Source organism: Phragmites australis, chromosome 16, assembly GCF_958298935.1.
Source record: "Phragmites australis chromosome 16, lpPhrAust1.1, whole genome shotgun sequence".
Lineage (NCBI taxonomy): Eukaryota > Viridiplantae > Streptophyta > Magnoliopsida > Poales > Poaceae > Phragmites > Phragmites australis.
Genome location: NC_084936.1, coordinates 25,084,570 through 25,104,049, shown reverse-complemented (window position 1 = coordinate 25,104,049; position 19,480 = coordinate 25,084,570). Strand labels below are relative to the sequence as shown.

The 19,480-nt window shown below is 43.6% G+C and overlaps 3 protein-coding genes across 4 annotated transcripts; 2 read left to right on the top strand and 1 right to left on the bottom strand.

Annotated features, from left to right (window-relative positions):
• Positions 1 to 6,329: 6,329 nt before the first annotated feature.
• LOC133896489 (uncharacterized protein At4g15545-like) lies at positions 6,330 to 8,830 on the bottom strand. The gene is made up of 6 exons (XM_062337116.1): positions 8,566 to 8,830; positions 8,420 to 8,481; positions 7,211 to 7,261; positions 7,019 to 7,088; positions 6,827 to 6,899; positions 6,330 to 6,737 (listed from the first exon to the last, which is right to left on the bottom strand). The coding sequence occupies exons 1-6, from the start codon at positions 8,828 to 8,830 to the stop codon at positions 6,377 to 6,379; spliced, it is 882 nt and encodes a 293-aa protein (XP_062193100.1). The 3' UTR covers positions 6,330 to 6,376.
• A 291-nt stretch (positions 8,831 to 9,121) lies between these two features.
• LOC133895158 (protein FAR1-RELATED SEQUENCE 5-like) lies at positions 9,122 to 12,659 on the top strand. The gene is made up of 5 exons (XM_062335335.1): positions 9,122 to 9,421; positions 9,632 to 9,764; positions 10,722 to 10,868; positions 10,956 to 12,400; positions 12,489 to 12,659. The coding sequence occupies exons 1-5, from the start codon at positions 9,122 to 9,124 to the stop codon at positions 12,657 to 12,659; spliced, it is 2,196 nt and encodes a 731-aa protein (XP_062191319.1).
• Positions 12,660 to 14,297: 1,638 nt separating this feature from the next.
• Positions 14,298 to 19,122, top strand: LOC133894795 (probable glucan 1,3-beta-glucosidase A). 2 transcript variants are annotated; one of them, XM_062334965.1, is made up of 11 exons: positions 14,298 to 14,531; positions 14,620 to 14,755; positions 14,864 to 14,970; positions 15,057 to 15,176; positions 15,827 to 16,006; positions 16,150 to 16,308; positions 16,417 to 16,586; positions 16,687 to 16,839; positions 17,547 to 17,899; positions 18,156 to 18,332; positions 18,719 to 19,122. In XM_062334965.1, the coding sequence occupies exons 1-11, from the start codon at positions 14,469 to 14,471 to the stop codon at positions 18,796 to 18,798; spliced, it is 1,698 nt and encodes a 565-aa protein (XP_062190949.1). In that variant the 5' UTR covers positions 14,298 to 14,468; the 3' UTR covers positions 18,799 to 19,122. The 2 variants fall into 2 exon arrangements, with proteins under 2 accessions (XP_062190949.1, XP_062190948.1); XM_062334964.1 differs by lacking the exon at positions 18,719 to 19,122 and adding an exon at positions 18,409 to 18,711.
• Positions 19,123 to 19,480: the final 358 nt, after the last annotated feature.

The window sequence follows — 19,480 nt, the reverse complement described above, 5'->3', positions numbered from 1 at the left end:
TTGGAGCAGTGGCATACATGTTAGCACTTCCTAAAGAAATATCCGATATGCACAATATATTCCATGTATCACAATTAAAGAAATGCCTGAGAGTTCCAGAGGAACATGTTCCCCTCAAAATCATGGATCTACAGCAAGATCTTCAGTACGAGGAGAGACCTATCCAGATCTTAGATGTGACAACTCGTGAGACCAGAAGTACAAAAGTCAGGTTCTACCGAGTACAGTGGAGTAATCACACAAAAGTAGAAGCTACATGGGAACACAAAGATGATCTGAAGAAGGAATTTTCAAATCTCTTCGACGAAATTTCCGAATCTTGAGGTCGAGATTCTGTTTAAGTAGAGTAGGTTTGTAACATTATGAGTTTTAGCATGTAAATTAATTACGAATTTCACTCCAAATTAAAACTTATTATGTTTAATTAAGCTAACTAAACTCAAGGAAATATGTATTTGTATATGAATATATATATATATATACCAATATGTATACATTCATATATATATTATATGGACTAAGTATTCCAAAATTTCACTAAATTTATTTCCAAAATAGTCTCTGCGTTAGATTGATTCATGTGTTGGGTTTGAAGTTTTTATGGTTCTTTATGTGGAGATTTGAAATTAAATGTCTCTCAATTTCAAATCTACTCTTAGGTTCTATTCAGCTCAAATACAATTCAAATTCAAATCCCTTGATTAAAATCATCTTAGGATGCACAAGATTCAAGTTCATATCATAATTCAAATATGTTTAATTGAATTGATCTCAATCCAAAGTCAAATCCGAATTCAAATCACACATTTGAATTTAATCCCAAAACCAAATTTTCTTTCCACTTCTCCTATTCAACCTGGGCTCAATCTCTTTCTCCTGCTTTGTTTTGGCCCAAGCGTAGCCGGTCCAACTCCCCCACGCACTCTCCCGACCCAGCTCGCCCGCACCGCGCTGGCCTGCTCCCATGCATGCTCCCACGCTGCGCGTCACATGTTTGTCCACGTGTCGGCGATCCGTCGAGCGCCCGCGCCTTTCCTCCCTCTCCTCCAGCGTGACCCAGTGCCACGCCTCGCCGTCTCTCGCTACCGCGATGGCCGGTGAGCCACTTGCCTCTCTCACCCGTCCCATCGCGCGTTCCTGCTCCCTTCCCCCTCTCTCAGCTCTCTCTCTCCACAACCCAAAGCCCCTGGCACCAGCAACTTTTGCGATCGCGCATGTGCATGGACTGCGCAAGCCGCCCATACCGCTGGGAAAATGGTGGGTGCCATCTGCCACCTTGCCATGACGTTGCCCACTGATGTCCACCCGACGTCACATGCCCACTGTCTGGCTGCTCACTTCTCTCCCCTCTTCTGTCTATAAATAGCGCACCCGGCTCCTTCTCCACCCCCTTTTCCCCTTTCACCGCCGCGCCCATTCTCTTCGCTGCAACTTTGCGTCACCGAGTCACCGTCGACGTGCTGCCGAGGAGCTCTAGGAGTCCTACACTGTCCCTGTGCCATCACTCCTTCGTTGGAGACCCGACGGGAGCCACCCGCGCAAGAAGACCAAGCTGCTCCACCGCTTCGACATCATCGCTCACCGGCCACCTTCCAGTTCTCGCCATCTCAATGCCGGTGAGCCTTCCATTTCCCCCTTAAGGCCACGTAGATAGCATGTAGGCATCCCAGTAGTTCCTTCTCGCACGTAGCCATGCGTAGCCGTAGCATTTTGCCTTCGTCGCCAGCGTGCTTTTGCTTTGTGTTGTGGCCGTCCATCGTGTCGTGATGCCTAGAGGCACTAGGCCTCTTTTCTTTGCAGGTTGGCACCTCCCAGTGCAAGGGAGGTGCAGCCCAAATTTTTCCCAGACCACTGTCCCCTCTTCGGCAGCCATCTGGTTTTGATCTCGTCCCCGACCGCCGTCGATGAGCTCCCCGCCGCATTTGCGGTACCGCGTAGAATCCCGACGTCGACCTCCTGTCGTGAAACCCTGTCAGAATCACAACTCTGGCGAGCTTCCCAATGCGCGATGTCGTGGATTCCTTGTCTTTGGCCATTTTTTCCCTCCCTTCCACCGCTCGTGCCTGCGCTAGCATGCCCGAACGCCCACGCGCTTGTGTAGACTGGCCTTGGGCCGTGGCTTGGCCTAGTCGAGTGGGCCACGGCTCAGCCAAGCGCGCCGTTGGCCACGTAGGCCGACCCAGCCGCCATATGTCGTGCCCAAGTGGGTCGGCCCAGCACTATGCAACCCAAAACCCGGCCTAGTCTATCCAGGTCCAGACTCCACCCATCTAAGCCCAGTTTGGCCCAATCTAGCACTATTCGTATGGGCCCCACTGAGTTACTATTCATGTGGGTCCCACCCATGGGCCCCACCCATAAATATTCCTTTTTTTAATTTCTCGATTTAATTTTTGATTAAATCTTTCAGGAGCGATAATTTCTCCGTTCTAGCTCCGATTTCGGCGATTCCTTCGCCGAAATTCATCTAAATTCATGATCTACCCATCTATCACAGTGTAATATCCATTAGGGCTTATTTGGCTTTTCAAAATTCTGTGAGTACTGCGCAGAAAGCGTTAGAAGCGAGGAAGATCCTGACTACAACCAAGACTTTGAAGCAAACCTCAGAGAAGGCACGTCCTATTCTTGATCATATTGAACCTATGTTTTGAAATAATTTACATGATCAACTTAAAACTAGACTTATACCGTATGTGCTATGTATTGTGCTTTTACAAACTGCTTGTAGTAGTTAATCCTATTAAACAATTGCCATGCTATAAATGTTATCATCCAAAATTCATATTACCCTAGGATTACTTATTGTTATCTATATTAATGATAGACGACGTCTTGATATCTAGCATACTTAGGATTGAATACGTCTCCTCGGACACGTCGCTTTTAAAACACCTCTCCTTAGAGATAAGATTTACTGTTATCAATGATAATTCATATACCATGAATCCTTGATGGTTGTGAAATCCTTGATGTCGTGTGAGATGTGGAGGGTGATGTGTAAAAATGGGTTAAAACTGTTTTGGCGGGGGTAGGTGGAGTAGTACTCTAGATGAGGATGCTCCCGGGTTTTGAGTCACCTCTGTGGTGTTCACCTACCCTGGTCGCTTAAAGACCGAGTCATTGTGCCATCTAGCCTAGCCACCCCGTGCAATCATGCATCTTGAATGGTTAGGACTTGACCTCTCCTTCACTAGATTGAGTTAGGTATCATAATAGGAGGCTGGGAGCAACGAGCACTCAAGTGACCAAATGTCCCTATGTTTGGAGGTTGCTAGTACCGGCCTAGGCTTAGAAAGGGGACTAGCCTTCAGTACATGGACTTTGACGCTTGGGGGTAAATCTCGTAGAAAAGCCCGACAGGAAAAGTGTTTTGAGGGTCTCGATTTGATTCGCTCATCCGCTTGCAATGGTTAGAGGCTGAGCATATCGCGTGGGTAAAGCTGTACAACCTCTACAAGGTGTAAACTTATTCCAATAGCCGTGTTCACGGTCATAGACATGCGAAAGCAGTAATCATGTTGACTAGACTCCGGGTGCGTGTGTCTTGATGAGTGAGTGTGTGGACTAGATGTCTGTATGATGAGGTTCCTAGCTCAATCTGCCAGAAGCTGTGTGGTACTAGAGGTACACCAGATGTGATGAAAGGGACTGCAGAGTGTGGTGTGGCCCCTCTCAGGACTGAAAGACCCCAGATATAGCTTGCTACCTGGTTTTGAACTGTTTAAACTCTTTGTAAGTCAATCCTAGAAGATACAATTGGATACCTGCATAGACTGTTTTATGCTTAAAACTAAACTGTAAAGCCCTATCATTGAATTACCCCCTTTACGCATCTATCAACACCTTGAGGTAGACTAGGGCTTGCTGAGTACCATCCGTACTCATTCTTGCTGTCGTTCAGATGAGAAAGTCGATGCTGGCTTCACTGGAGGTGAAGGCAAGGATGAAGAATAGAAGTTGTGTCTGCACCCTAAGCTGCTTGTGGCTTGGGCTTTTGCTTTCCGCTGTGTTTATTGGCCTCACAGCCAGGATTGTAATATACAGTATGGGTTGTAACCTTTTGTACCCTGAACCTTAGTAATTATGTATGAAGTTTGACTATGATACTACTACTGTTATACTGTACATATCAGTTATTTGATCTAGGGACCGATACAGGAGGTACAGGAGATCCAGGGTTCGGGGTCTTACAATGTCGGTAAGGAAAGTACCGTCTATGCATAAGATATGATGACAATACTTGAAAGCTTCGATACATACTCCTAGGGAAAAGAAGCATCGCTTCAGGACATACGCCAGGTTTGGACAACAATGCGTACTTATCAATGTTGAATACGTTCCTGGGTTCCTTCGAGCAATGATCTATAGTAAATGTGACATATTGTCATATGACGCTTCGTATGTCCCGAACCTCATCTAAATTGCCTTCCTATTCGCCCTTCAGGCCTTGTTGTAGCTGATAGTGTAATTGTACTCCTCCTTAATTTGCCTGATTATGGACCCTAGTTGGTAGTTCAGGTTATTCACAATCTGGGCGTGCATCACATTAGTGATAAAGGCTGAGGTGATGTTCCTGTGTTAGGCTCAAGTTCGTCCATCGTGCAAGTGTGTTCGACCACAATTGACACCTCACAATACTCAATCCACTTCCCCTTGAAGCCGTGCATCCGTCACAGACAACCCTCATTCACGCACTTGACATCATATTCCTTCTTGCTTGACTTGACAATATAAAACTATTGTTGAAGCAATATCGCCTATTAAGTCACAACATCCTTCATGACCCGACTGGTATGATACCATCAGCGACCTGTATACTCCTATGACACCTGATTCCCCTCAATGACCACAAGGTTGTTAAAGTTGAGATTATTCCAATCTGTGGGAACATGAGCATCGTCCTTACCATCCAAGATGTCATACTCAGGAGATTCATCAGCCTCAAGATTATCCTGCTCCATCTATTCAATTAGAAAATGGATTTGTCTCCCTTTGCCTGCCTCACTGGTCAGTTTAGTCAGATAATTCAATAAATACGCACCATTCAGATCGATATCCTCATCACCCTCCTCCTCCGCGTACCCCAGCTTGCATCTCCTCAAATGTCTTCTTATTCTTCCATTGCACAAACAACATATGAGGACAATCTCTGTGCACAATATCCTCTAGCTACCTCGTCCACATTTCATCTTCACTGAGCTGGTACACCTCTCAGTATACTCTATCTCTCAGACGGTTGCCCATAATGCTAATGATCATCTCTTAAACTTTGGGATCTATTTTGAAACACCGCATCAACTAGGCATATAAGTGTCCGACATTTTTATGCAGATGTCTGGAGATATTCTTGTCTATTGACTGAAATACGTACATTACTACCAATTCCATACCATATAATATTTTGTTATTCCTAAACTGCCACTGGCCAACTTGGCCACCATCGACAAAAACCGTTACATTATTGCAATAGAACATAAAAATTATATAAAAAAAACATCTACAATAATGTAAAATTTATTGCATACATGGTCCAACAAATAATCATACTAGAACAAAATATTATCTGGTCGCTTCATCAAACACATCTAAATCCTACATCTACTACTCAGTTTTCCTAAACTATAACTAAATCCTACATCTAATTGCTAAAATATACGTACAAACATGATCTAGTTGCTAAACTATGTCTAACCCTAATTCTAAATCTGAATCTACATTCTAAGCTATGTTTAATGGTTATTCTATCAGGTTTGTAAAAAAATAGAAAAAAACAAACATACATCTTTCTCTTCCCCTCCCCTCTCCTCTCCTCCCTCTCCTCCTCTCCTCCATATCTCGGCTAAGTTCAAAGCAAGGGGGCATTGACGTCGGCAGGGCCACATCAGCAAAATTATATACCTAAAAGATCTCGTCCATTGTTTGGATGAAACCTTTTAGGTGGGTCCATAGACGTTGCAACAACAAAAAAATTCACCAGTTCGATAGATGAGATATTAGGGAAAACCATTTAATATACTCTGACTGTCAGACCCTACAAGGTTTCGCCTGTTCAGCGAACGCGATCTTGATCTTGCCTGATGAACAAACGATAGTAGCTTATTCCCGCAATTAATTGAAACAGACTGTAGTCTTGCATGCGTGTATGTATGTGTGTATATATATATAGATATATATATATACTAGTTTGTACTTAAAAATATAGAAAATGCTTTATATATATACACTACGTGAAAAAAATCATGGGTGATGGGGATTGAATATTTTCACGATATACCATGTGTCGCCACCGCTTAATTAGCCCCGCAACAATCAACAAGCAAGAACCGTAGTGAAACCTGAAGGTACCTGAAGGTTGCACCACGAGAAGAAAGTTTTAGCACTGAAATTCCCAATTCGGATGGATTTTCCATGTGACAATCTTTCTTCTCTCAAAAACAGTTGAGCAGATGAGACACCACATTTGCACAAAGTTTAGCCTGAAACCTGTGTATGAGCGGCGTTGAGGAGGAGATGCAGGTGCTGAATACTGATGGCTTGACGATCTTTGCCATGATGAAAATGTCGATTGACCCTCAGATCGAGTTCTTGAAGGAGAAGTTGGACCAGATAAGAACTTGGGAGAGGCGGGACCAGTTGAATAAGCTCGTGGGGAACCACTGAAGGACAAAATCGTAGGTGTTGAACCGGGAGTTAATTTTGGAGGCATGTATGGCGTGATTGAGAGCTGGTATCCGGTAAATGATTTCTATGTAAGTGGCTGCACTAGAAATAGAGTTAACACGCTGATATAGTTTAGCTACTCAGTAGCGAGAGTGAATTACCTCCACCATGGGCGGATTTAGTAATTGTAGATCTGCTGGAAGCATCTGAAGAAGTGTGACTGCTTGAAACTTCGTCTATCAAGTCATTTTTTTTAAATGAAAAAACGAAATCATTTATCAGACATGAAGTTATGGCTATTACAGTATACTTCAACAAAAGATGATATGAAAATCGCAAGGATGTTGAACAGCACCTTTCCAAGACGGGACTCGGACAGTCAAATTATCTTCTGCATCGTGATCCTGACCAGTATCGGACAATTGCTGTGAAAATATGCAAATAAAATCATTTGCCAACACAAAAGTTCCAGCAAAAGAGAAGACTTAAAACGTAACAAGAAATATCGACTAAGTGGGAAAGAAACATTTTGATCAATAAAACTCACCAACAAATTATCTTCACTCAATGATTTCATCAACTGTTTAAATGCCTCCAACTGCAAAGAAAGAACAAGCTCCAATAATTTGATAAATAGCGAAGCACATTTTTTCATGTTGAATAGAAAAGGAGTTTGACAAATTTCATGCTAACAAGAATACCCTGCCAGGATCTACAAATACGTCTTTCAAGAAAATAGCAAATAAATAGTTTAAGATTCATTAGAGACCAGAGTCAAGAAAGAGTAAATGGTGCACAACGGTTCTAGTGTCTACACCACAGTGTGCATGGAACTGGCAAGGTAGAGTAACTGATAGTAAAGCAATCACTGATCCTGTTCTTAGTAATATTGAATCAGTTTCCACAAATTTGGGTCGACAGTTTGACATCCCTAATATTTTTTGTTAAATTCGAAATTATGCAGTCCCCGCAGTCTCCTCTAGAAGTTCATCAAGTTAGTCTGCCCAATCAAAATGCTGCAGCAAACTTTATCTTTTTTTTCAACTAAACCAAATCCTTTGAAATATTAAATCTGATTGATATAAATGGACACAGTCAGAATTTTGCAGCCCAGCCTAAGTTGAACCATCTGGCCGGAGTCACAAACTTTCTACACCATCTAGAGAATCACCAAGAAGACCAATCATAGTCTTCCATCACAGTAACCATTAAAACTAACAACACTACAAAAATTACAGAAACTCTCCACTAAGATGAACACTATAGACAATAGAGTGAACAAAATTGGCTCCTTCCACACCAGAACCAATGCTAGAAACACACATCTCATCCAAATTCATAAAATTTCAATGAAACCTTAGCCCATCGTCACCAAGTGTCCACAATCATGGTCACTGGGAGGCACGTGTCTAGCATGAACAACACAGGCAAACAACACTAAAAAGTACAAAGCTTTAAAAACACACCTATCCTCAAAATTGACAGGCCTCCCAACGCAATCATGCTAAAACCCAACCTTGTAATCAGAATTGAAAGGATTTGCACTAAAAGGGGAGTTGGAAAGTTAGTCCTCGTCTGTGTTATCCGGACACCCGTATCCAAATTTTTTTGCCGAGTCGGATACTCGCGTATCCGTGTTGGATTCCAACACCTGTGTTGGATTCCAAGTGGTATTTGGCGTGTCCCAAATTTTTTTGCCAAATCAGACGCCCCGACACGAGTCGGACTCCGACACCCGCACCTATGTCCATGTAACACAGGTCCTCGTCAGCTTCTTAGCCATTGCGGCAAGCGAGTCCCTCTCCTTCACCAGCTTCGTTTGCGTATCAAAAATCAGAGGGCAAGAAGCTAAGTACAAATCTTAATCCTCAGGGTACAAGAATTCCGACGACAGCAAGTGTACGCTATCATCGAGAGCGGCATGGAGGCGTGCGTCGGTGTCAGCGAGGTAGGCGCGGAGGTCGGCCTTAGCGCGATTGCGGTTGGCGAGGTCGCTATGGCGGCATGTGACGTCGGCCTCGAGGCGGGAGACCCAGGAGGCGATGGGCATGGAGGTGATCTTGCGTGCCACATCCAGCTGCTCGTACGGGTCGGTGGGGATCACAGTCAGGATCTTGTCCGGTAGGTGGAAGTCCACGCCCGCTGCTGCCGCCTCGTGCCTCGCCATAGCCGCCGTAGGGGACGGGTAGGTAGGTTAGCTCCGGGGCGTGGTGGTCGATGCGTAGGAGCTCGCATCCAATGCTCGTCCGCGGCCTTGGATGAGTGGCGCGTACTTCTTCCTGTTGGAGTTACCGTTCGGCTCCGACAGCGGCAACACAGCCGCGGTGATCGCGTAGGTAGGAGGCGCAGTAGCTTCGACGGCGGCAACGAGTGGGATGGGGGTGGGTGCAGGGGTTGGAGCGGGAGGAGGAATGGAAGGAGTAAGGGAGATGGGGAGAGGGGCTTCGGTGGGGGGCGAATGAGGGGGCGACGAGCCACCGGCGGATCCGGGGAGAGGGAGGCCAGGGCGGCGCATCCATCGGTTGGGGCGCGTGAGGTGAGGGGAGATTTTAGAGGTGGCGGCAGCGGAGGAGGGCGGGTGGTGCCAGGTTGGAGGGTGAGGGCGGTTGGGACGACGTCGGGAGGGGGCGTGGAGGCACGGAGCGAGGTGGAGGAGGATGCGGTGGTGGGGCCGTGCTCGTCGTCGTGGCGAAGAGGATGGGGGCATGGGGGCTGTGTAGGTGGTGCTGGCGGTGGCGCGCTGGAGCGAGGGCAGAAGGTCAGACGGGCGAGCGGGCGAGCGAGCGGGACCTAGATGTAATCGGACGAGTGATGTTTCGTGCGGGCAAGAAGGTGCGATCCGAGGAGCGTCCGGTCGTCCGACTGAGACAGACGAATAAATTCATAGGTTACTTTTTAAGTAAAAAACTAGAGATTCCAACCGTTTCTTGTGGAAGCGGTTCCTCTGATGTTGGGCGATTCACGTCAGAGGGACGTCCAGCACACCAGCGCCGTCCGACGCCAATCGAATGGCTTCAAATCCTCCTACGCGCTCGCTGTGGCCCAGCAGTGCTCTGCGCCATGCGGCCCAGTCCGGCCTGTATTCGGGTGGAGGGAAAAAGGTGAGCGCGAGACGCTGAGATGGAGGGAAAAAAATTGGCCGCTTCCGTTGCAAGTGCTCCTGTGCTGCCGCGGCGTGCACGGACGGCAGCTCCCGCTACTCACATTCTCTGGATTGAGGAATTCTGGTGAATAAAATCTCCTCTACCTCTCTTCCCTTATTTCCCTAATCAGTGGCTCTTTGGAACTGATCAAACTCCCCCCGTCTCCCCTCATCAGGTTGCCTTGAAATTGATCAAGCTTCTCTCTTATCCCATGGAAGAAGCAATTGATTGAAGATGTAGGTCTGCCATCAACACGAATTCTGCACTCCTAAGATGGAAGGAAAACAACTGCATGCTTGTTCTTTTTGAATATGTGCCTTGTTCAGTGATCGATTTCTTTTGATGCAACTCTAGTTTGGTGCAAAGATCAATGTCTATGTTTAGTCACAATTGTTCTCTATGAATATGTATGGTAATATGTAATTGGTGATCGTAGCACGTGTATTCAATTTTTCGGTCAGCATGTGTATGCAATAATCTTATACTCGGTGGCATTTTTTTATAGAGAGAGCATGGTGCCTAGTTTGGTACCTCACGTTGGTATGGAATTCGTAAATTCAGATGAGGCTTGGATGTTTTGGCTTAGCTATGGAGGTCAAAAGGGTTTTGAGGTCAGAAAAAGATACACGAACAGAAGAAAGCCCGATGGCAAGATTACATCATGTAGATATGTTTGTGGAAATGAGGGTCATCGAGGAAAAGACCAAAGGGATCATCTAACAAAGTGTTCTCGAGCTGAAACAAGAACCGATTGTCAAGTCCGCATGGGTCTTGCAATGGACCGAAAAAAGGGAAATTATAAAGTGACTGAATTGGTTCTGGAACACAATCACGCTCTCCACTTGCCACAAACCTTGCACTTGATGGTGTCACAAAGGAAAATTTTAGATTTACAAGCTTTTGAGATTGAAACAGCCAATGATGCCGGAATTGGACCAAAGGCAGCACATGGGTTGGCAAGTCGCCAAGTTGGTGGATCACTTAATCTTACCTACACCCTTCGTGATCACAAGAACTATTTGCGGAGCAAGCGCCAACGAGAGATGACATATGGTCAAGCAGGTAGCATGCTTATGTTTTTTCAAGATAAAATTGCCGAGAACCCGTCTTTCCAATATGCATTGCAAATGGACTGTGAAGAATAAATAGCAAACATATTCTGGGCTGATGCTAAAATGATCACTGACTATGCACATTTTGGTGATGTTGTTAGTTTTGACACTACATTTGGAACAAACAAAGAGAGCAGGCCTTTTGGCGTGTTTGTTGGATTCAATAATTTTAGAGAAACAGTAGTTTTTGGTGCGGCTCTTATGTACGATGAAACATTTGAGTCATTCAAGTGGCTCTTTGAGACCTTTCTAAAAGCACATAATGGCCGGCAACCTAAAACAATGTATACAGATCAAGATTTTGCAATGGGAAAAGCAGTTGGAGAAGTATTTCCAGAAGCATGGCATGGACTGTGCACCTTTCACATTATGCAAAATGCTGCCAAACATCTAACTCAAGAGAAGAATGAAGAATCAAGTATTCTCTCATATTTTAGCGCATGCATGTATGAGTACGAGGATGAGGCAAAATTTGAAGAGGAATTTGACATCATGAGGAAAAAGGTGAGCAAGCAAACTTGGTTGCATAGTATATACAAGTTAAAAGAAAAATGGGCTGAATGTTATATGAAGGATGTTTTCACACTAGGAATGAGAAGTACACAATTGAGTGAGAGTTTGAACAATGACCTGAAAATTCATTTCAAATCTGATTTTGATATCATTCGGTTTCTTAAGCATTTTGAAAGGGTGGTGCAAGGGAAAAGAAATAATGAACTGAATTCGGAATTTGATTCAAGGAAAAAATTACCTAGAATCAAAATGAGGACACCTATGCTGTTGCAAGCTAGCAAGCTTTACACACCTGTTATATTCGAAGCTTTTCAAGGTGAATATGAAAGATCCATGGCAGCATGCACCAAGGCATTGGATGGAAATAATGAATATCTTGTAGCAATTGCGAGTCTTGAGGGAGATTTGACCTTTGAGGAGGAGTACAAAGTTATTGGTGATCCTTTGGAGCAAACAGTCGTATGCAGCTGCAGGCAATTCAACAGAATTGGGATATTGTGTGCCCATGCTCTGAAAGTTCTTGATTTGATCAACATCAAGTCACTGCCGACTCAATACATACTAAAGAGATGGACACGAGAAGCACGGAGTGGAACAATACAAGACAACCAAGGAAGAAACATAATTGAGAATCCAAGGTTGGATGTTATGCTTCGCTATAAATTTCTATCCCACAAATTTCTCAATTTGGCACATCGAGCCGCCAGCTATCCAGAATGCAGCTTGTTAGTAAACAATGCACTTGACATGCTTAGCAAGCAAGTTGAAGAACAAATCAATGCATGTACTAGTACTGCTGATCCATGTACAGTCTGCACAGATGTTATGCCTCCAAATGACTTGTTGAGTAATGCACGCCTAAAGAAAAAGGAGGTCCGCATAAGAGTTTCAAAGCGAAAAAGAACTTGGCTTGATAAGAAGCGCAAGACTAGGAAAAAAGGACAAAGTAAAAAAGGAAAAAGTTCAATGGTATTATTTCAAAAAAAAATCTGCATTTCAATGTTATTATTCAGTCATATATTTTTTTCTTCATCCTTTGATATTATTTTCTTGGAAGGAACAAGAGGCTGGGGAAGAAGCACTCCATGTTGGTGCAGCAACACAAGTGGCAAATGATAGTGCTTCTAAGGTCAAGGAGGATTCTGGAGAATACACGGTCCTTAATAGCTTTACTCAACTCTTGATGGGACCAGTCAATGATGATCTTCTTACTGGAGAATTATTTTAGCAATAGAGTTGTGTCCTGGACAACAACTCAACATTTGGTGCAAACAGTCCTGAAAAACTTTTGTTGGATATATGGTTCATTTTGTTTTGTTTAGATGCTGCAACAAACTTTTGTATAGCTTGCTCAGTCCTATGTATAGATGTGGACTGCTTTGATACTAGCAGCACTGAAGTTGCTTTTGGTTTGATACTAGCAGCACTGAATTCCCTTTTGGATAGATGTGGACTGAATGTTTTGTATAACCATGATGTATATATGGTTCATTTTATTCCTATTTTACAAACTGAATAGTTGTTTGCTCCTTAATTTGCCCATCAAATACTTGTGAGAATTTTATAGATAATGTTTCCAAAAGCAGTCACTTCATCATGGACAGTTTCTTGTTAGTATGCGTTCCTCACTGTCCCTTTTAACTATTTGTTTGCTATTATGATGTAGAGAGAATGCATGGAAAAATTTGGATTGATCAATGATGAAAATCAAGTCAGCTGCTTGCCTTGTATCTTAGATACTCATTGTATTGGAGATAAGGCATCTGGTGGAAAGCAAAATTGGTTGAAGGATGTAATTCTTCAAGAATTCTGCACAATTCAAAATAAGTATGACAGAAACAATCATGCACCTGTGCTATTGGAAAATAAGTTCTTGCAAAATGTCACAAAACAAAGTTCTCCTATTACACAATGCAATGTGAGTATATTGTTTTCTCTTCTCCTGTATGAACTTGGTGAAGTGGCAAATTAGTTGTAGCTTTTGCAGTGCATTATAAACTTGCAATATATGGTTTATTTTATTCTCTGTACATTGGAGATGCAACCATACATGGTGCAATCATCGCATGCTCAAATTGACACAAAACATTCAGTCATCGCATTCAAAATTGACACAAAACATTCAGTCATCGCATTCAAAATTGACACAAAATATTCAGCACCGCAGTCTCAATTCATAATCTCAATCCACATTCTCAATTTACAATCTCAATTCACAATCACATTCAGCTGCAATTCACATTCTCAATTTACAAAGTGTTGGAAAAGTGGAAATGATAAAGCCTTAGAATCTGCTCCCCATCGCCATTGCTGCTCTCTCCGCTCCTCTCTGTTCTTGCTGTCAGATTTTGCAACAACCTCTCAGACTCTCATCCATTTCTTCACAAAGAACTAGCATCTTAAGTAGCCTATGACAAACTTCAACTTCGGCGGCGTCGCGGTTGGAGGGAGTGTGTGCGTGATTGGAGAAGCAGGAGAGACGAAGACGAGGAGGAGCAACGGACGGCCGATTTGATGCGTGGCTCCGTGGAGGCCATCGCGGGTGCTCGGGACATCGCGTCGTCGGCCCGTCGAAACCCGTCTCGGCATTGGACATGAGAACCGGACATGACAGAGGCGGGCGTGGGGTTTGGAGGTGGAGGACTGGAGAAGGAAGGGAGGGAGAGGATAAGCCACCGTTTGTGGGCTTCGTGGGTCGAGCAGAGACGGAACACGAGCGCAGGAGCAAGGGAACGCTAGCGTATCTGTTGGATTTCCGTCGGACGTTCCTCCCGGGTTCGACGTCCCCTCTGACGTAAAAACGCCAACATCAGAGGAACCGGTTCCGTTTCTCGTGTAGTCGTGCGTCCACGCATCGTTTCTGGCTTTCGGCTCGCTCATTTTCCTCGCCTTCCACTTCCACTCTCCACGTTTTCCCTCCTCTCCCAAGACCCAGACACCGCTGGACTGAACTGGGTCTCCGGTGCGCGAATGGCGGTCTGCCACACCAGGGAGCGAGAAAAGCGGCCGAAGAGAAAGCGAGCAGCGGCTGCTGCCAATGCCGGCGTTGTGCTCGTTTGCGTCGCCATCCATGTTTGGGATGAACTTTGCGATGAGGAAGGTATCTAGCGCAGCATCGCAAAAGGCAAGATTCCCGGCCTTCCGATGGACTTGGAATCTTCTGTCCCTTTCCTTCTATACAAGTTCAGCTTGCATCCCCCGCGTCGTCAGTACCTGCGCACACCGGCTGTTCGACGAATTGCCCACGTGAGATGAGGCTTCCTCATGCCAGTCTCTTGATCGTTGGGGTTCTGTCCGCGTTCCAAATTTCCCATTCATCAACAGGTAAAAAATTACCTCACGGAAAGCTTAGTCTAGCCTTTTTTTTTTGGTGTGCGTGTTTTGAAACTGTTCGTGCGTCTCGGTGATGTATTTGTGGTTCTGTATCCGCAGATGATGATTTCTCCAAGGTCAGGGCGGTGAACTTGGGCGGCTGGCTGGTGGTGGAGGGGTGGATCAAGCCCTCTTTGTTTGATGGCATTCCGAATAGGGACATGCTTGTAGGTTTACTTGTTCTGGGGTTCATGTTCGTGGGCAATTCTGTCCGTTTTGCTTTCTTCTCATGCCAATGTCCGGTTTGCTTCAGGATGGCACTCAGGTGCAGCTCAAGTCAGTGGGGCTTCAGAAGTACGTGAGTGCGGGCAGCGGTGGCGGCGGGAGTGTGACAGTGAATCAGGATGTCGCTTCTTCATGGGAGACCTTCAAGGTTTGTAGTGTGCCCTATGCTGTTATTTCTAGAACTGTGAAGGGAAATTGAATTGCTATGCAAATATTTAATGCCTACATGGAGGTCGAGATTTGAGATAAAGCAGCATTTTCTTCAATTTTTGGGCCCTGTTTCTCCCGAAGGGCATTAGGTAAAAATCAAGTTTTCTGTTAAAAAGAATCAACATGTCCGTCAGGTCTTTTGATTAGTGATGCTTCTCAAAAGGCATCATTAGTTTATTCGGATCCATTACAACGACTGCAGGACAACTGTAGTCAGTGTAGTCCTTAAAGGGCCAACCGACCAAGGGGAAAACTGAACTTCTTAGTTTGACACTGGTTAAAAAGCATTGCTTCACAATGTGCAGATGATAGAATTATCCTATGTATATGGATGTGTATTTCCCAGTGGCAGAAGGTCTTTAGAAAATGACAGTAGTTTACCATAGATTTTTCGTCTTGATCCGTTGCCCCTTACTTTGATCAGGTTAGCTTATTATAATTGAGGGGAGAATATACCTGAAGAAAATATCACATAACAGAGTAAAATTGGTAATAAATAAAGCTCCTTTTGAAATACCGTAATAGAATAAAGTTAATCATATGTGACTGGGTTCGAGCCTAATTGCATTTTCTTGGTGCTCTTGTCAGCTATGGAGAATTTCTACTAGTATATTTCAATTCCGCTGCTTCAAAGGTCAGTTCTTAACTGCAAGTGATGGAGATGTGATCTCAGCAACAGCAGATTCACCAGGGGACTTAGAAACATTTTACATTGAAAGGAACAATACAATGCTTCATATCAAGCTTTTAAATGGGAGCTATTTGCAGGTGTCGCTCTTGTTTTCAATACCATCTTGAGGAATGGCAGCAGTTATTCCCTATCATTATATTCTTTCTGATGAAATAAAAACTAAACAGCTTAACCTACGAAAACAACATGCATGAAAGTTGACATATCCTACATTATTCAGGTCACAAACGATAGTCTGCTTACTTCAAATTACCCTTCCCAACCAGGATGGGATGATGTTATGGCAACATTTGAGCTGACAATTGTTGCCAATAATTTGCATGGAGATTACCAGCTTGCCAATGGGTATGGATCTGAGCAGGCAAAGGCGGTCTTGACAGTAAGTGTCAAAATTCAGTCTGTTCTATCTCCCTCCAGTTTGCAGTGTATGGATTTTCTTTCCTTCCTATATTCTGTTGCTCATTTGGGCTTTACATAATTTTTGCAGGAACACCGAAAGAGCTTTGTGACTGGAAGCGATTTCTATTTCCTCTCACAAAACGGTATAAATGCAGTAAGGATTCCAGTTGGATGGTGGATTGCATACGATCCTGATCCACCTGCTCCATTTATTGGTGGCTCCCTGGATGCCCTCGATAGAGCATTCTATTGGGCACAGTAGGTCTAGCCTCTAAACTGTTTTTCATTATTCCTTTCACAAAATTTCCTTTTTGAAGTTTTGAGACTGCATTGTATAGAGTTCTGATTTTGAGATCAGGATTTATGGCTTGAAGGGCATCATTGATCTTCATGCGGCTCCTGGATCTCAAAATGGAATTGAGCACAGTGCTAGCAGAGATGGTTCAGTAGATTGGCCTTCGGAAGACAACATAGAGAAAACATTGGATGTCATTAAATTTCTGGCTCAAAGGTAACATGCATCCTTTCATTGCATTTTTCAGTTTGTTATAGGACGGAAATTTTGCTTTATTGGCAAGAAAGGCTTCTTCATCATGCCATGAGTAAGATGAGCGCACCAGCAACGTGGAAAAAGGCTTTGAATATCTCAACTCCCATCCTTGGCAGACCTTACAAACACATGGCAGTAGACATTGTTCTGACATGCACTACATTAACTTGAAGAGATATGTTGGATCGTCAGAAGCTTCTTTTTTTTTAAACGGATATATTTTATTTCATGCTTCTAAATTCATCTCCTGCTTGAAGCCTTGAACTGTACAACAACAGCAGCAGCAGCCTTTATCCCAAGTAAGTTGGTGTAGACTAGAGATGAAACCCACAAGATCGAGCTAAAATGATGATGATGAGAAAACAATAATGATAATAAATGTACTAGTAATAGTAACAAAATAAAAATAATAATGGTATATGGAGACTGCTGTATAAGTTATGGTTCTAGCATGTACAAGGAGACTGATGCTTGAAGCCTTGAACTGTAATAGTATCGAATATGTTTACTAATCAGGAAATACACAGAAGTAAGGATCCATGTTTTGGATCCACTGAGAATCTATTAAAAATAACACAAGTCGCAGGAATCTTCTCATTACAATTTCTTTAGTTCTAACAAAGGTGTTTCCTTAGTCCTAACAAAGGCATGCTGTGTTTTAACTGCAGATATGCAAACAACCCCTGTCTCCTAGGTATCGAGCTTTTGAATGAACCATCTGCAGCTGCAGTCCCACTAGATACTCTAGTGTCATATTACAAAACAGGGTACAAGATTGTACGAAGTTATTCGGACACGGCTTATGTTATATTCTGCCAGAGGATTGGGAATGCAGACCCAATGGAGCTTTACCAGGCTGACCTGGGCCCAACCAACACGGTTGTAGACTTGCATTACTACAACCTCTTTGATCCTTATTTTGAAAAACTTAATGCAACAGAGAACATACAGTTCATTTATAAGAACAGAATGCCTCAAGTACAGACCTTGAATCACGCAAATGGACCTCTTGTTTTTATTGGTAGGTCTTGCAAACTCAGTTTGAGCTGCTCTGTACTTCTGTTTATGTAGAAAATCTTATATCCAAATGCTAAACTTCATAAAAAATACTTATAGATCATTTAAACTTTTCCCTGCCATTTAATGAAAATGGTTTCTCACTTCCTCCGATTGTTTACAAACATGCTTTCTTGTACCAGATACTAGTCGTTCTTCCTTTGTCCCTCATAGGTACGCTCTATACTAATTTATCTCCCCCCTGGTGTTACATTATTCAGGTGAGTGGGTAAATGAATGGAATGTGACAGACGCTTCACAAATCCAATATCAACTGTTTGGAAAAGCGCAATTAGAGGTATATGGTGAAGCATCCTTTGGCTGGTCTTATTGGACAATCAAGTGCAATAGCGTGCACTGGGACTATGAATGGAACATAAGGAATAGGTATCTTATTGGTAAGATGTTCACCTCTGCACTTCTCCGCTTCAGCTTTCCACATCCAATCATTTTTGAACAATTTTTTTACTCTAGGTACATACATTGGAGTTACAGGACTATTTATTACTATGTTATTCCGAACTTGCTTACCATATATCAGTTACTCTGATGATCTTCATGCAAGTGTTCATCGTATGACAAATGACTCATGGAGCGGTAGCTAGAGTTCAGATGGGTTGTAGAATCCAGTGCTATCATTATTATTATTATTTTAGAAAAAAGATGTGCCATCATTATTGTTGATGCTCTTGTTGCTTGATGCAGAAGCAAATGCTTTCTTTTAAATTTTATTCAGTATGTTCATGTCCTCCTTTGACATGATCCTTTTTTCTTATCATTGCAGGTGGTTCACCATTCGACAGCCCAAACTACATTTTGCTTGTGGCAGGGTGCCTCATGTACCTTTTGTTTATAGTGACATGATACGAGAAAGATAGTCCGATTTACCAACAAAAGATAGTCTGATCGTGCCTACAAAGAGGAAGATAGTTCGATAGGGCCTCTCTGATTTTGAGCAATTTATTTGTTCGAACAATTCTGCAAAGATGTCCTAAATGTATGGTTCATTCGTTTTCCAAGGTACTTGATTAGAATTCATTTTGCAAACATTTGAACATCAGGAAAATTGAGGAAATTCAGCCTTCTCTGAAAAAAAAACAGAGAGAAGGTCCTCTGAATCTGAATTCTTCCTCCTTATCTGAAATCTAAAGGAAACCACTTGCCGATGATGACAATTGTGGACAATGACAGCGAGATTCCACCACTGAATCATCTCTTCTCTGCTCCAATTTCCTGCATGCATAGCAGAATGAAACCCAATGCCAGTAGCTTGCATCTGTTACGTACGGGTACGGCACAAGGCTGCGTGCAACCCGCTACTGTGATGCGACTGATCTGCGTCGCCACACTTCTAGAAGGGAGCTTGCGCATGCTAACAAGCCGTTGCAAATCGCAGCAAAATTGATGAACGCAGCAAGTTGTAGGTATTCGCTTCCATTTACGTGACGGTATCCACCGGAACTGGTACTCACAGTCAACAGATTCATGCTCGGAACTCACCATTGCCATCACGGTGCCGCCACGTACGTGCATGTGGTCGTCGTGC

Bases quoted from the DNA above. Each gene is read 5' to 3' on its own strand.
- LOC133894795 (XM_062334964.1), top strand. From the start codon at position 14,469: ATGCCGGCGTTGTGCTCGTTTGCGTCGCCATCCATGTTTGGGATGAAC. The intron at 14,756-14,863 runs GTAAAAAATTAC...CTGTATCCGCAG, and splicing joins AATTTCCCATTCATCAACAG to ATGATGATTTCTCCAAGGTC. The intron at 16,007-16,149 runs GTGTCGCTCTTG...TACATTATTCAG, and splicing joins TAAATGGGAGCTATTTGCAG to GTCACAAACGATAGTCTGCT.
- LOC133895158 (XM_062335335.1), top strand. From the start codon at position 9,122: ATGAGGGGGCGACGAGCCACCGGCGGATCCGGGGAGAGGGAGGCCAGG. The intron at 9,422-9,631 runs GTCAGACGGGCG...GATTCACGTCAG, and splicing joins CGCTGGAGCGAGGGCAGAAG to AGGGACGTCCAGCACACCAG. The intron at 10,869-10,955 runs GTAGCATGCTTA...AAGAATAAATAG, and splicing joins GATGACATATGGTCAAGCAG to CAAACATATTCTGGGCTGAT.
- LOC133896489 (XM_062337116.1), bottom strand. From the start codon at position 8,830: ATGGCGAGGCACGAGGCGGCAGCAGCGGGCGTGGACTTCCACCTACCG. The intron at 7,089-7,210 runs GTGAGTTTTATT...ATATTTTCACAG, and splicing joins TGAGTGAAGATAATTTGTTG to CAATTGTCCGATACTGGTCA. The intron at 6,738-6,826 runs AGGTAATTCACT...GAAATCATTTAC, and splicing joins ACTAAATCCGCCCATGGTGG to CGGATACCAGCTCTCAATCA.